This window comes from Mustelus asterias, unplaced genomic scaffold (assembly GCF_964213995.1).
Source record: "Mustelus asterias unplaced genomic scaffold, sMusAst1.hap1.1 HAP1_SCAFFOLD_3545, whole genome shotgun sequence".
NCBI lineage: Eukaryota > Metazoa > Chordata > Chondrichthyes > Carcharhiniformes > Triakidae > Mustelus > Mustelus asterias.
Genome location: NW_027593490.1, coordinates 2,501 through 19,689, shown reverse-complemented (window position 1 = coordinate 19,689; position 17,189 = coordinate 2,501). Strand labels below are relative to the sequence as shown.

General features: G+C 61.9%; 1 protein-coding gene across 1 annotated transcript in view; it reads right to left on the bottom strand.

Moving 5' to 3' along the window:
• Positions 1–278: 278 nt before the first annotated feature.
• Positions 279–17,189, bottom strand: part of LOC144490644 (uncharacterized protein C14orf93 homolog) — a gene marked incomplete at its 5' end in the record, with an annotated part of 18,569 nt that continues 1,658 nt past the window's right edge. Inside the window, 2 exons of the mRNA XM_078208344.1 lie at positions 279–4,927; positions 7,383–7,495. Of these exons, the coding sequence (XP_078064470.1) occupies positions 4,541–4,927; positions 7,383–7,495 (500 nt within the window). The remainder of the gene's footprint in view (positions 4,928–7,382; positions 7,496–17,189) is intronic.

The following is a 17,189-nucleotide window of genomic DNA, read 5'->3' as shown; positions in this document are numbered from 1 at the left end:
CTGCACTCTCTAAAGCCTCCACGTCCTTCTGGTAGTGCGGCGACCAGAACTGGACGCAGTATTCCAAATGCGGCCGAACCAACGTTCTATACAACCGCAACATCAGACCCCAACTTTTATACTCTATACCCCGTCCTATAAAGGCAAGCATGCCATATGCCTTATTCACTACCTTCTCCACCTGTGACGTCACCTTCAAGGATCTGTGGACTTGCACACCCAGGTCCCTCTGCGTATCTACACCCTTTATGGTTCTGCCATTTATGGTATAGCTCCCCCCGATGTTAGTTCTACCAAAATGCATCACTTCGCATTTATCAGGATTGAACTCCATCTGCTATTTCTTTGCCCAAATTTCCAGCCTATCTATATCTATAATGCAGTTGGAATGCAGCTGCAATGCAGCAGCAGCAATGCAGCAGGAGGAATGCAGCCGCACCAGTTCAGCACTTGTGAGATCCAGCACCAATGCAGCAGGAGGAATGCAGCAACACCAATGCAGCAAAATGCACCAGCAGTGCAGCAGGAGCAATGCAGCAGCACCAATGCAGCTAAAATCTACCAATGCTGCAGCACCAATGCAGCAGCCCTGTGTCGGTCAGTGGGAGAACCACCACCACCACCAATGGAGCAGCAATGCAGCAGTATCAATGCAGCGCTAATGCAGAAGCAATAACGTGCAATGCAACAGCACCAATACAGCAGCTCTGTGCCAGTCACTGGGAGCACCACCACCAATGCAGCAGCTCCAATGAAACAGCAATGTAGCAGGCCTGTACCAGTCACTTGTTGCAGTCGCACCAATGGAGCAGCAGTGCCGCAGCAATGCATCGTTCCAGTAGCAATGCAACATTGGTGCTGCTGCATCTTGCCGCATTTGTCCTGCATTCCTCCTGGTGCTGCATCACAAAGGGGTGCTGCTGCAGCCAGTGACTGGTATGTGGCTGTTGCACTAATGCTACATTGCCTGTTTTGCGGCATTGCTGCAGTGTTAGTGATGCATTGGAGCCGCTTCATTGGTGATGCTGCTGCGCTGGTACTCCAACTGCATTGGTGGTGCTGCTCCCAGTGACTGCCGCACAGCTGCGGAATTGGTGCTGGATCACAACGGGGTGCTGCATTGGTGGTGCTGCATGGCCAGATTTTGCTGCATCGGTGCTGCGGCATTGTGGCGGCTGCATTTGTGCTGCTTTGCTGTTGCATGTGCCGAATTGATGCTGCTGCATTGGTGCTGTGTCTTGATGCATTGGTGCTGCTTCGTTTCTCCTGCTGCATTGGTGATGGATCACAAAGGGGTGCTGCATTGGCGCTGCTGTAACCAGTGACTGGTACAGGGATGCTGCATTGCTGCTGCATTCCAACTGCATTGGTGCTTCTGCAGCCAGTGACTGGTACAGGGCCGCTGCATTGCGGTTGCGTTCGTGCTGCTGCATTTGTGGTGCTGCATTGCTGCTGCATGCCAACTGCATTGGTGGTGCTAGTCCCAGTGACCAGCACAGGATTGCAGCAATGGTGCTACTCCTTTCGCATTTCAGTGACTGACGCAAGGCTGCTGCATTGCTGCAGCAGCATTGTAGCTACTGCATTGGTGCTGCTGCATTCCAACTGCAATGTTGGTGCTGTTCCCAATGGCGGGTACAGGGCTGCTGCATTGGAGCTGCTGCTTACCCGTCTGAATTAGTGCTGCTGCATTGCAAGGTTTTGCTGCATTGCTGCTGCGTTAGCGCTGCATTGGTGGTGCTACCAGTGAGTGGCACAGGCTGCTGCATCAGTGGTGCTGCGTTTGATGCTGCAGCATTTGGAGAGTTTAGATGCATCGGTGCTGCATTGCTGCGGCTGCATTTGGTGCTGCGGCATTCCTCCTCCCTGCATTGGTGCTGGTTCACAAAGGAGTGCTGTATTGGTGCTGGTGCTTTCCCTGTTGCATTGGGGCTGCTGGATTGGCGCTGCTGCATTCCAACTGCATTGGTAGTGCTATTCGCAATGATCGGCACAGGGCTGCTGCATTAGTGCTGCTGATCTCCCCTACTGCAATTGGTGCTGCGGCATAACCTGTTTTCTCTGCACTGCTGCAGCGTTGGTGCTGCTGCATTCCAACTGCATTGGCGGTGCTGCTCCCAGTGACCGACGCATGGCCGCTGCATTGGTGCTGCTGCATTTCGCGTTTAGCTGCATTGGTGTTGCTGTGCAGTGGCTGCACTAGTGCTGCGGCTGCACTAGTGATGCATTGCCACTGCGTTTTGCTGCATTGGTGCTGCTGCATTGGTGCTGGATCACATGGGGTGCTGCATTAGTGCTGTTGCACCCAGTAAATGGCACGGGATTGCTGCTGCTGCAACCGGTGACCGCTGCAGGGCTGCTGCTTTGGTGGTGCTGCTTCCCCGGCTGCATTGCAAGTTTTTTTTTGCTGCATTGGTGCTGCTGCATTCTATCTGCATTGGTGGTGCTGCATAGTGTGGCCTGGTTCATGTGTGCTGCTGCAGCCATTGACTGGCAGACAGATGCTGCATCGGTGCTGCTACGTTGCTACTGCATTGGTGCCGCTGCCGCCACTGCTCACAGTTATTGGCACCGTCCTGCTGCATCGGTGCGGCTGCATTCCTGCCGTGCCCAGCGACTGGCACAGGAGGGCTGCTGCATTGGCGCTGCAGTACTCCTTGCATTGGTGGCGCCCTCCACGTTACAAATGGCTGTTTGCATGGGTGCTGCACCGTCGCCTCCTCTGCATTCCTGCTGCATTGGTGCTGCTCCTGCATCTTGTGAGACTGAACGGCTGAGGTGGAAGGTGGAAGGAAAGAGGGATGGAGAAGGGAGGATGAGGATGGGAGAGAGAGGAGGAGAGTGGGACAAGATGGGGGGAGGGGGGACAGATTCTGAGATAAGAATGGGAGATTTCAATTCCATAAACTTTGCTTTATTTCTCCCCATTTATAGCAGCCCCCCCCCTCCCCACCCCGCCCCGCAAAGACCCACAGCTCTGGAATTGACAGAAAGTACACAGAAGGATCCCACTGTCTGTGGGCAGCTCACATCACAATCTGAGTGCAGAACACTGAGGCTAATATTGAGGGAGCGCCGCACTGTGGGAGGGTCAGTGCTGAGGGAGCGCCGCACTATGGGAGGATCAGTGCTGAGGGAGCGCCGCACTGTGGGAGGGTCAGTGCTGAGGGAGCGCCGCACTGTGGGAGGGTCAGTGCTGAGGGAGCGCCGCACTGTGGGAGGGTCAGTGCTGAGGGAGCGCCGCACTGTGGGAGGGTCAGTGCTGAGGGAGCGCCGCACTGTGGGAGGGTCGGTGCTGAGGGAGCGCCGCACTGTGGGAGGGTCAGTGCTGAGGGAGCGTCGCACTGTGGGAGGGTCAGTGCTGAGGGAGCGCCGCACTGTGGGAGGGTCAGTGCTGAGGGAGCGCCGCACTGTGGGAGGGTCAGTGCTGAGGGAGCGCCGCACTGTGGGAGGGTCAGTGCTGAGGGAGCGCCGCACTGTGGGAGGGTCAGTGCTGAGGGAGCGCCGCACTGTGGGGAGGGTCAGTGCTGAGGGAGCGCCGCACTGCGGGAGGGTCAGTGCTGAGGGAGCGCCGCACTGTGGGGAGGGTCAGTGCTGAGGGAGTGCCGCACTGTGGGGAGGGTCAGTGCTGAGGGAGCTCCGCACTGTGGGGGGGTCAGTGCTGAGGGAGCGCCGCACTGTGGGAGGGTCAGTGCTGAGGGAGCGCCGCACTGTGGGGAGGGTCAGTGCTGAGGGAGCGCCGCACTGTGGGGAGGGTCAGTGCTGAGGGAGCGCCGCACTGTGGGGAGGGTCGGTGCTGAGGGAGTGCCGCACTGTGGGGAGGGTCAGTGCTGAGGGAGCGCCGCACTGTGGGGAGGGTCAGTGCTGAGGGAGCGCCGCACTGTGGGAGGGTCAGTGCTGAGGGAGCGCCGCACTGTGGGAGGGTCAGTGCTGAGGGAGCGCCGCACTGTGGGAGGGTCGGTGCTGAGGGAGCGCCGCACTGTGGGAGGGTCAGTGCTGAGGGAGCGCCGCACTGTGGGAGGGTCAGTGCTGAGGAAGCGCCGCACTGTGGGAGGGTCAGCGCCCCACTGTGCAAACCCGAACGAGGGTTTCCTGGGCGGCATAGCACAGTGATTAGCACTGCTACTTCACAGCTCCAGGGTCCCGGGTTCGATTCCCGGCTCGGGTCACTGTCTGTGTGGAGTTTGCACATTCTCCTCGTGTCTGCGTGGGTTTCCTCCGGGTGCTCCGGTTTCCTCCCACAGTCCAAAGATGTGCAGGTTAGGTGGATTGGCCAGGTTAAAAATTGCCCCTTAGAGTCCTGAGATGCTTAGGTTAGAGGGATTAGTGGGTAAATATATGGGGGTAGGGCCTGGGTGGGATTGTGGTCGGTGCAGACTTGATGGGCCGAATGGCCTCTTTCTGTACTGTAGGGTTTCTATGAGGGGGGAGCGGGCAGGGGGGGGCTGGTCCGATTGCAATGGTATTAGTTTCTCCTGTCTCTGTACTGGCGGCGGGGGGCGGGGGACATGGGGTGAGCGTCAAACCACCCCCTCCCTCTTCAATCATCCTTCTCCACCTTGACCTCCACGAAGGGGTGAGGCTGCAGGTCTTGCCCTTCCCCCAGGGGGTGGCAGAGCAGACGGGGAGGGGGAGGAGGAGGGGGGGGAGTGGGGAAGAGGCCCAGCTCAGTGGCGGAGGAGGGCAGGCGGTCGGAGGGGGGGCCGGAGACCCGGTTGGGCCGCAGCCCGTGTTTGGAGTTGGCGTCTAGCCGGCGGCAGAGGTCGCTGAGGTCGGGGGGGCGGAAGCGAGGGCTGCGGGCCACCCACACCCCCGGCTCCAAGGGGCTGTCCTCCTCGTCCGACATCAACTCCTCGCTGGCGGTCCCCCACAGCTGCTGGTCCTCGGCGCTGAAGAGGCGGACGATCGCCGAGCGCGCCCCAAAGAGCTGGAGAGCCAATCAGAGAGAGAGAGAAAGAGAGAGGTCAGAGGTCAGGCAGCGAGTTCCAGTATCCCGATTTCCCCAATCCCCTTCCCGTCACTCCCACTGTACACAATCCCAATGAACCCAATCCCCTTCCCATTCACTCCCACTCTACACAATCCCAATGGACCCAAACCTCTTCCCGTTCACTCCCACTGTACACAATCCCAATGAACCCAATCCCCTTCCCGTCACTCCCACTGTACACAATCCCAATGAACCCAATCCCCTTCCCGTTCACTCCCACTCTACACAATCCCAATGGCCCCAACCCTCTTCCCATTCACTCCCACTGTACACAATCCCAATGGACCCAAACCTCTTCCCATTCACTCCCACTGTACACAATCCCAATTCCAAACTCCTTCCCGTTCACTCCCACTCTACACGATCCCAATCCCAAAGCCCTTCCTGTTCACTCCCACTGTACAAAATCCCCATGGACCCAAACCCCTTCCCATTCACTCCCACTGTACACAATCCCAAACCCATTCCCGTTCACTCCCACTGTCCACAATCCCAATCCCCTTCCCGTTCACTCCCACTGTACACAATCCCAATCCCCTTCCCGTTCACTCCCACTGTACACAATCCCAAACCCCTTCCCGTTCACTCCCACTGTACACAATCCCAATCCCCTTCCCATTCACTCCCACTCGACACAATCCCAATTCCAATCCCCTTCCCGTTCACTCCCACTGTGCACAATCCCAATGGACCCAAACCCCTTCCCGTTCACTCCCACTGTACACAATCCCAATACCCTTCCCATTCACTCCCACTCGACACAATCCCAATTCCAATCCCCTTCCCGTTCACTCCCACTGTGCACAATCCCAATGGACCCAAACCCCTCCCGTTCACTCCCACTGTACACAATCCCAATGGATCCAAACCCCTTCCCGTTCACTCCCGCTGTACACAATTCCAATGGATCCAAACCCCTTCCCGTTCACTCCCACTGTACACAATCCCAAACCCCTTCCCGTTCACTCCCACTGTGCACAATCCCAATGGACCCAAACCCCTCCCGTTCACTCCCACTGTACACAATCCCAATGGACCCAAACCCCTTCCCGTTCACTCCCACTGTACACAATCCCAATGGACCCAAACCCCTTCCCGTTCACTCCCACTGTCCACAATCCCAATGGACCCAAACCCCTTCCCGTTCACTCCCACTGTACACAATCCCAATGGACCCAAACCCCTTCCCGTTCACTCCCACTGTACACAATCCCAATCCCAAACCCCTTCCCATTCACTCCCACTCTACACAATCCCAATGGATCCAAACCCCTTCCCGTTCACTCCCACTGTACACAATCCCAATGGATCCAAACCCCTTCCCGTTCACTCCCACTGGACATAATCCCAATCCCAAACCCCTTCCTGTTCACTCCCACTGTACACAATCCCAATGGACCCAAACCCCTTCCCGTTCACTCCCACTGTACACAATCCCAATGGATCCAAACCCCTTCCCGCTCACTCCCACTGTACACAATCCCAATGGACCCAAACCCCTTCCCGTTCACTCCCACTCTACACAATCCCCTTCCCGTTCACTCCCACTGTACACAATCCCAATCCCAAACCCCTTCCCATTCACTCCCACTCTACACAATCCCAATGGATCCAAACCCCTTCCCGTTCACTCCCACTGTACACAATCCCAATGGATCCAAACCCCTTCCCGCTCACTCCCACTGTACACAATCCCAATGGACCCAAACCCCTTCCCGTTCACTCCCACTCTACACAATCCCCTTCCCGTTCACTCCCACTGTACACAATCCCAATCCCAAACCCCTTCCCATTCACTCCCACTCTACACAATCCCAATGGACCCAAACCCCTTCCCGTTCACTCCCACTCTACACAATCCCCTTCCCGTTCACTCCCACTGTACACAATCCCAATCCCAAACCCCTTCCCATTCACTCCCACTCTACACAATCCCAATGGATCCAAACCCCTTCCCGTTCACTCCCACTGGACATAATCCCAATCCCAAACCCCTTCCTGTTCACTCCCACTGTACACAATCCCAAACCCCTTCCCGTTCACTCCCACTGGACATAATCCCAATGGACCCAAACCCCTTCCCGTTCACTCCCACTGTACACAATCCCAATCCCCTTCCCGTTCACTCCCACTGTACACAATCCCAAACCCCTTCCCGTTCACTCCCACTGTACACAATCCCAATCCCCTTCCCGTCACTCCCACTGTACACAATCCCAAACCCTTTCCCGTTCACTCCCACTGTACACAATCCCAATCCCCTTCCCGTCACTCCCACTGTACACAATCCCAATCCCCTTCCCGTCCACTCCCACTGTACACAATCCCAATGGACCCAAACCCTCTCCGGCTGGCTCCCTCGGTTTAACCCCTGACCCTCGATGTCACTCACCCGGTACCGCCGGCTCCTGAGTTTCTTGTCCTCCCGTTCCTTCAGGCTCTTGTAGGGATTCATGGCATTCCGATATTCCCTCCTCTTGGTTAGAAAGTAGGCCACACACGCGCCTGTGGCAAAATGAGAGCCAATCAGATTCCCCAGCCTCCAACACAGGAACAGGAGGAGGCCATTCAGCCCCTCTCCCTCGAGCCAGTTACACAGGAACAGGAGGAGGCCACTCAGCCCCTCTCCTCGAGCCTGTTACACAGGAACAGGAGGAGGCCATTCAGCCCCTCTCTCTCCAACTTGTTACACAGGAACAGGATCAGGCCACTCAGCCCCTCTCTCTCTCTCTCTCTCGAGCCTGTTACACAGGAACAGGAGGAGGACATTCAGCCCCTCTCTCTCCCTCGAGCCTGTTACACAGGAACAGGAGGAGGCCATTCAGCCCCTCTCTCTCGCGAGCCTGTTACACAGGAACAGGAGGAGGCCATTCAGCCCCTCTCCCTGAGCCACTTATACAGGAACAGGAGGAGGACGTTCTGCCCTTCGGGCCTGTTACACAGGAACAGGAGGAGGCCATTCAGCCCCTCTCTCTCGCGAGCCTGTTACACAGGAACAGGAGGAGGCCATTCAGCCCCTCTCTCTCGCGAGCCTGTTACACAGGAACAGGAGGAGGCCATTCAGCCCCTCTCCCTCGAGCCTGTTACACAGGAACAGGAGGAGGCCATTCAGCCCCTCTCTCTCGCGAGCCTGTTACACAGGAACAGGAGGAGGCCATTCAGCCCTCTCCCCAAGCCACTCACACAGGAACAGGAGGAGGCCGTTCTGCCCCTCGAGCCTGTTACACAGGAACAGGAGGAGGCCATTCATCCCCTCGTTGAGGCTGTTACACAGATGAGGCCATTCAGCCCCTCCTCGAGCCTGGGCATGGGAACAGGAGGAGGCCATTCAGCCCCTTGAGCAGCAGAGAGGACACACAAGCTCTCTGCCATGGGGTGAAGTTAGTCTTTCACTCAATCCCCAGGTGTCTGGGCAAAGAGGAGAATGAGGTTACACTTGGAATACTGTGCACAGTTCTGGTCACCCTATTATAGAAAGGATATTATTAAACTAGAAAGAGTGCAGAAAAGATTTACTGGGATGCTACCGGGACTTGATGGATTGAGTTATAAGGAGAGGCTGGATAGACTGGGACTTTTTTCTCTGGAGCGTAGGAGGCTGAGGGGTGATCTTATAGAGGTCTATAAAATAATGAGGGGCACAGATCAGCTAGATAGTCAATATCTTTTCCCAAAGGTAGGGGAGTCTAAAACTAGAGGGCGTAGGTTTAAGGTGAGAGGGGAGAGATACAAAAGTGTCCAGAGGGACAATTTTATCACACAGAGGGTGGCGAGTGTCTGGAACGAGCTGCCAGAGGCAGTAGTAGAGGCGGGTACAATTTTGTCTTTTAAAAAGCATTTAGACAGTTCCATGGGTAAGATGGGTATAGAGGGATATGGGGCAAACGAGGGATATTGGGATTAGCTTAGGGGTATAAAAAAAGGGCAGCATGGACAAGTTGGGCCGAAGGGCCTGTTTCCAATTCTGTAAACCTCTATGTGTCTATTGGGGGCAGCACAGTGGCGCAGTGGGTTAGCACTGCTGCCTCACAGCGCCAGGGACCCGGGTTCGATTCCCGGCTCGGGTCACTGTCTGTGTGGAGTTCGCACATTCTCCCCGTGTCTGCCTGAGTATAGAAACACAGAGGGACCTGGGTGTGCAAGTCCACAAATCCTTGAAGGTGGCAGCACAGGTGGAGAAGGTGGTGAAGAAGGCATATGGCATGCTTGCCTTTATAGGACGGGGTATAGAGTATAAAAGCTGGAGTCTGATGATGCAGCTGTATAGAACGCTGGTTAGGCCACATTTGGAATACTGCGTCCAGTTCTGGTCGCCGCACTACCAGAAGGACGTGGAGGCGTTAGAGAGAGTGCAGAGAAGGTTTACCAGGATGTTGCCTGGTATGGAGGGTCTTAGCTATGAGGAGAGATTGGGTAAACTGGGCTTGTTCTCCCTGGAAAGACGGAGAATGAGGGGAGATCTAATAGAGGTGTACAAGATTATGAAGGGTATAGATAGGGTGAACGGTGGGAAGCTTTTTCCCAGGTTGGAGGTGACGATCACGAGGGGTCACGGGCTCAAGGTGAGAGGGGCGAAGTATAACTCAGATATCAGAGGGATGTTTTTTACACAGAGGGTGGTGGGGGCCTGGAATGCGCTGCCAAGTAGGGTGGTGGAGGCAGGCACGCTGACATCGTTTAAGACTTACCTGGATAGTCACATGAGCAGCCTGGGAATGGAGGGATACAAACGATTGGTCTGGTTGGACCAAGGAGCGGCACAGGCTTGGAGGGCCGAAGGGCCTGTTTCCTGTGCTGTCCTGTTCTTTGTGTCTGCGCGGGCTTCCTCCGGGTGCTCCGGTTTCCTCCCACAGTCTGAAAGACGTGCGGGTTAGGGTGCATTGGGCCGTGCTAAATTCTCCCTCAGTGTTACCCGAACAGGTGCCGGAGTGTGGGCGACTGGGGGATTCTCACAGTAACTTCATTGCGGTGTTAATGGAAGCCTCACTTGTGACGTTGATAAATAAACTTCACTTTACAATTGGGACGAGCTTAGGGGTTTTTTTTTTAAAAAAGGAGCGGCATGGAGAAGATGGGCAGAAGGGCCTGTTTCCAATGCTGTGAATCTCTGTGACTCTGTCTTCCCGCGATGTCCCCCCCTGCCCCCACCTCCATACCCACTGACACCCCCCCAAACCCCACCCCCGCCTCCATACCCACTGACACCCCCCCAACCCCGCCCCCACCTCCATACCCACTGACACCCCCCCGCCCCCACCTCCATACCCACTGACAACCCCCCAACCCCGCCCCCACCTCCATACCCACCGACACCCCCCAACCCCGCCCCCACCTCCATACCCACTGACACCCCCCAACCCCGCCCCCACCTCCATACCCACTGACACCCCCCCAATCCCACCCCCACCTCCATACCCACTGACACCCCCCCCAACCCCGCCCCCACCTCCATACCCACTGACACCCCCCCGCCCCCACCTCCATACCCACCGACACCCCCCCCGCCCCCACCTCCATACCCACTGACACCCCCCCAACCCCGCCCCCACCTCCATACCCACTGACACCCCCCCGCCCCCACCTCCATACCCACCGACCCCCCCCCGCCCCCACCTCCATACCCACTGACAACCCCCCAACCCCGCCCCCACCTCCATACCCACCGACACCCCCCAACCCCGCCCCCACCTCCATACCCACTGACACCCCCCCAATCCCACCCCCACCTCCATACCCACTGACACCCCCCCAACCCCGCCCCCACCTCCATACCCACTGACACCCCCCCAACCCCGCCCCCACCTCCATACCCACTGACAGCCCCCCCAACCCTGCCCCCACCTCCATACCCACTGACAACCCCCCAACCCCGCCCCCACCTCCATACCCACCGACACCCCCCCCGCCCCCACCTCCATACCCACCGACACCCCCCCAACCCCGCCCCCACCTCCATACCCACTGACACCCCCTCAACCCCGCCCCCACCTCCATACCCACCAACACCCCCCCAACCCCGCCCCCACCTCCATACCCACTGACACCCCCCCACCCCCACCTCCATACCCACTGACACCCCCCCAACCCCGCCCCCACCTCCATACCCACTGACACCCCCCCAACCCTGCCCCCACCTCCATACCCACCAACACCCCCCCCGCCCCCACTTCCATACCCACTGACACCCCCCCAACCCCGCCCCCACCTCCATACCCACTGACACCCCCCCGCCCCCCACCTCCATACCCACCGACACACCCCCAACCCCCACCCCCGCCTCCACACCCACCGACACCCCCCCAACCCCGCCCCCACCTCCATACCCACTGACACCCCCCCACCCCCACCTCCATACCCACTGACACCCCCCCAACCCCGCCCCCACCTCCATACCCACTGACACCCCCCCAACCCCGCCCCCACCTCCATACCCACCAACACCCCCCCCGCCCCCACTTCCATACCCACTGACACCCACCCAACCCCGCCCCCACCTCCATACCCACTGACACCCCCCCGCCCCCCACCTCCATACCCACCGACACACCCCCAACCCCCACCCCCGCCTCCACACCCACCGACACCCCCCCAACCCCGCCCCCACCTCCATACCCACTGACACCCCCCCACCCCCACCTCCATACCCACTGACACCCCCCCAACCCCGCCCCCACCTCCATACCCACTGACACCCCCCAACTCCGCCCCCACCTCCATACCCACCAACACCCCCCCCGCCCCCACTTCCATACCCACTGACACCCCCCCAACCCCGCCCCCACCTCCATACCCACTGACACCCCCCCGCCCCCACCTCCATACCCACTGACACCCCCCCAACCCTGCCCCCACCTCCATACCCACTGACAACCCCCCAACCCCGCCCCCACCTCCATACCCACCGACACCCCCCAACCCCGCCCCCACCTCCATACCCACTGACAACCCCCCAATCCCACCCCCACCTCCATACCCACTGACACCCCCCCAACCCCGCCCCCACCTCCATACCCACTGACACCCCCCCGCCCCCACCTCCATACCCACTGACAACCCCCCAATCCCACCCCCACCTCCATACCCACTGACACCCCCCCGCCCCCACCTCCATACCCACTGACAACCCCCCAATCCCACCCCCACCTCCATACCCACTGACACCCCCCCAACCCCGCCCCCACCTCCATACCCACCGACACCCCCCCGCCCCCACCTCCATACCCACTGACACCCCCCCCAACCCCGCCCCCACCTCCATACCCACCGACACCCCCCCCGCCCCCACCACCATACCCACTGACACCCCCCCAACCCCGCCCCCACCTCCATACCCACTGACACCCCCCCAACCCCGCCCCCACCTCCATACCCACTGACACCCCCCCGCCCCCACCTCCATACCCACTGACACCCCCCCAACCCCGCCCCCACCTCCATACCCACTGACACCCCCCCAACCCCGCCCCCACCTCCATACCCACTGACACCCCCCGCCCCCACCTCCATACCCACTGACACCCCCCCGCCCCCACCTCCATACCCACTGACACCCCCCCGCCCCCACCTCCATACCCACTGACACCCCCCCAACCCCGCCTCCATACCCACTGACACCCCCCAACCCCACCCCCACCTCCATACCCACCGACACCCCCCCAACCCCGCCCCCACCTCCATACCCACTGACAGCCCCCCCAACCCCGCCCCCACCTCCATACCCACTGACGCCCCCCCCAACCCCGCCCCCACCTCCATACCCACTAACACCCCCGCGCCCCCACCTCCATACCCACTGACACCCACCCAACCCCGCCCCCACCTCCATACCCACTAACACCCCCGCGCCCCCACCTCCATACCCACTGACACCCACCCAACCCCGCCCCCACCTCCATACCCACTGACACCCCCCCAACCCCGCCCCCACCTCCATACCCACTGACACCCCCCTCGCCCCCACCTCCATACCCACTGACACCCCCCTCGCCCCCACCTCCATACCCACTGACACCCCCCCCAACCCCGCCCCCATCTCCATACCCACTGACACCCCCCAACCCCGCCCCCACCTCCATACCCACCGACACCCCCCTAACCCCACCCCCACCTCCATACCCACTGACACCCCCCCCAACCCCGCCCCCACCTCCATACCCACTAACACCCCCGCGCCCCCACCTCCATACCCACTGACACCCCCCCAATCCCGCCCCCACCTCCATACCCACTGACAGCCCCCCCAACCCCGCCCCCACCTCCATACCCACTGACACCCCCCCAACCCCGCCCCCACCTCCATACCCACTGACACCACCCCAACCCCCACCCCCGCCTCCATACCCACTGACACCCCCCCAACAGCCGCCCCCACCTCCATACCCACTGACACCCCCCCGCCCCCACCTCCATACCAACTAACACCCCCCAACCCCGCCCCCACCTCCATACCCACTGACAGCCCCCCAACCCCGCCCCCACCTCCAGACCCACTGACAGCCCGCCCCCACCTCCATACCCACTAACACCCCCCCACCCCCACCTCCATACCCACTGACACCCCCCCAACCCCGCCCCCACCTCCATACCCACTGACACCCCCCCAACCCCGCCCCCACCTCCATACCCACCAACACCCCCCCCGCCCCCACTTCCATACCCACTGACACCCCCCCAACCCCGCCCCCACCTCCATACCCACTGACACCCCCCCGCCCCCCACCTCCATACCCACCGACACACCCCCAACCCCCACCCCCGCCTCCACACCCACCGACACCCCCCCAACCCCGCCCCCACCTCCATACCCACTGACACCCCCCCACCCCCACCTCCATACCCACTGACACCCCCCCAACCCCGCCCCCACCTCCATACCCACTGACACCCCCCAACTCCGCCCCCACCTCCATACCCACCAACACCCCCCCCGCCCCCACTTCCATACCCACTGACACCCCCCAACCCCGCCCCACCTCCATACCCACTGACACCCCCCCGCCCCCACCTCCATACCCACTGACACCCCCCAACCCTGCCCCCACCTCCATACCCACTGACAACCCCCCAACCCCGCCCCCACCTCCATACCCACCGACACCCCCCAACCCCGCCCCCACCTCCATACCCACTGACAACCCCCCAATCCCACCCCCACCTCCATACCCACTGACACCCCCCCAACCCCGCCCCCACCTCCATACCCACTGACACCCCCCCGCCCCACCTCCATACCCACTGACAACCCCCCAATCCCACCCCCACCTCCATACCCACTGACACCCCCCCGCCCCCACCTCCATACCCACTGACAACCCCCCAATCCCACCCCCACCTCCATACCCACTGACACCCCCCCAACCCCGCCCCCACCTCCATACCCACCGACACCCCCCCCGCCCCACCTCCATACCCACTGACACCCCCCCAACCCGCCCCCACCTCCATACCCACCGACACCCCCCCCGCCCCCACCACCATACCCACTGACACCCCCCCAACCCCGCCCCCACCTCCATACCCACTGACACCCCCCCAACCCCGCCCCCACCTCCATACCCACTGACACCCCCCGCCCCCACCTCCATACCCACTGACACCCCCCAACCCCGCCCCCACCTCCATACCCACTGACACCCCCCCAACCCCGCCCCCACCTCCATACCCACTGACACCCCCCCGCCCCCACCTCCATACCCACTGACACCCCCCCCGCCCCCACCTCCATACCCACTGACACCCCCCCGCCCCCACCTCCATACCCACTGACACCCCCCAACCCCCGCCTCCATACCCACTGACACCCCCCAACCCCACCCCCACCTCCATACCCACCGACACCCCCCCAACCCCGCCCCCACCTCCATACCCACTGACAGCCCCCCAACCCCGCCCCCACCTCCATACCCACTGACGCCCCCCCAACCCCGCCCCCACCTCCATACCCACTAACACCCCCGCGCCCCCACCTCCATACCCACTGACACCCACCCAACCCCGCCCCCACCTCCATACCCACTAACACCCCCGCGCCCCCACCTCCATACCCACTGACACCCACCCAACCCCGCCCCCACCTCCATACCCACTGACACCCCCCCAACCCCGCCCCCACCTCCATACCCACTGACACCCCCCTCGCCCCCACCTCCATACCCACTGACACCCCCCTCGCCCCCACCTCCATACCCACTGACACCCCCCCCAACCCCGCCCCCATCTCCATACCCACTGACACCCCCCAACCCCGCCCCCACCTCCATACCCACCGACACCCCCCTAACCCCACCCCCACCTCCATACCCACTGACACCCCCCCAACCCCGCCCCCACCTCCATACCCACTAACACCCCCGCGCCCCCACCTCCATACCCACTGACACCCCCCCAATCCCGCCCCCACCTCCATACCCACTGACAGCCCCCCCAACCCCGCCCCCACCTCCATACCCACTGACACCCCCCCAACCCCGCCCCCACCTCCATACCCACTGACACCACCCCAACCCCCACCCCCGCCTCCATACCCACTGACACCCCCCCAACAGCCGCCCCCACCTCCATACCCACTGACACCCCCCCGCCCCCACCTCCATACCAACTAACACCCCCCAACCCCGCCCCCACCTCCATACCCACTGACAGCCCCCCAACCCCGCCCCCACCTCCAGACCCACTGACAGCCCGCCCCCACCTCCATACCCACTAACACCCCCCCCACCCCCACCTCCATACCCACTGACACCCCACCCCCACCTCCATACCCACCGACACCCCCCCACCCCCACCTCCATACCCACTGACACCCCCCCAACCACCCCACCTCCATACCCACTGACACCCCCCCACCCCCACCTCCATACCCACCGACACCCCCCCAACCCCCACCCCCGCCTCCACACCCACCGACACCCCCCCAACCCCGCCCCCACCTCCATACCCACTGACACCCCCCCACCCCCACCTCCATACCCACTGACACCCCCCCAACCCCGCCCCCACCTCCATACCCACTGACACCCCCCAACCCCGCCCCCACCTCCATACCCACCAACACCCCCCCCGCCCCCACTTCCATACCCACTGACACCCCCCCAACCCCCGCCCCACCTCCATACCCACTGACACCCCCCCGCCCCCACCTCCATACCCACTGACACCCCCCCAACCCTGCCCCCACCTCCATACCCACTGACAACCCCCCAACCCCGCCCCCACCTCCATACCCACCGACACCCCCCAACCCCGCCCCCACCTCCATACCCACTGACAACCCCCCAATCCCACCCCCACCTCCATACCCACTGACACCCCCCCCAACCCCGCCCCCACCTCCATACCCACTGACACCCCCCCGCCCCCACCTCCATACCCACTGACACCCCCCCCAACCCCGCCCCCACCTCCATACCCACCGACACCCCCCCCGCCCCCACCACCATACCCACTGACACCCCCCCAACCCCGCCCCCACCTCCATACCCACTGACACCCCCCCAACCCCGCCCCCACCTCCATACCCACTGACACCCCCCCCGCCCCCACCTCCATACCCACTGACACCCCCCCAACCCCGCCCCCACCTCCATACCCACTGACACCCCCCCAACCCCGCCCCCACCTCCATACCCACTGACACCCCCCCGCCCCCACCTCCATACCCACTGACACCCCCCCGCCCCCACCTCCATACCCACTGACACCCCCCGCCCCCACCTCCATACCCACTGACACCCCCCCAACCCCGCCTCCATACCCACTGACACCCCCCAACCCCACCCCCACCTCCATACCCACCGACACCCCCCCAACCCCGCCCCCACCTCCATACCCACTGACAGCCCCCCCAACCCCGCCCCCACCTCCATACCCACTGACGCCCCCCCCAACCCCGCCCCCACCTCCATACCCACTAACACCCCCGCGCCCCCACCTCCATACCCACTGACACCCACCCAACCCCGCCCCCACCTCCATACCCACTAACACCCCCGCGCCCCCACCTCCATACCCACTGACACCCACCCAACCCCGCCCCCACCTCCATACCCACTGACACCCCCCCAACCCCGCCCCCACCTCCATACCCACTGACACCCCCCTCGCCCCCACCTCCATACCCACTGACACCCCCCTCGCCCCCACCTCCATACCCACTGACACCCCCCCCCAACCCCGCCCCCATCTCCATACCCACTGACAC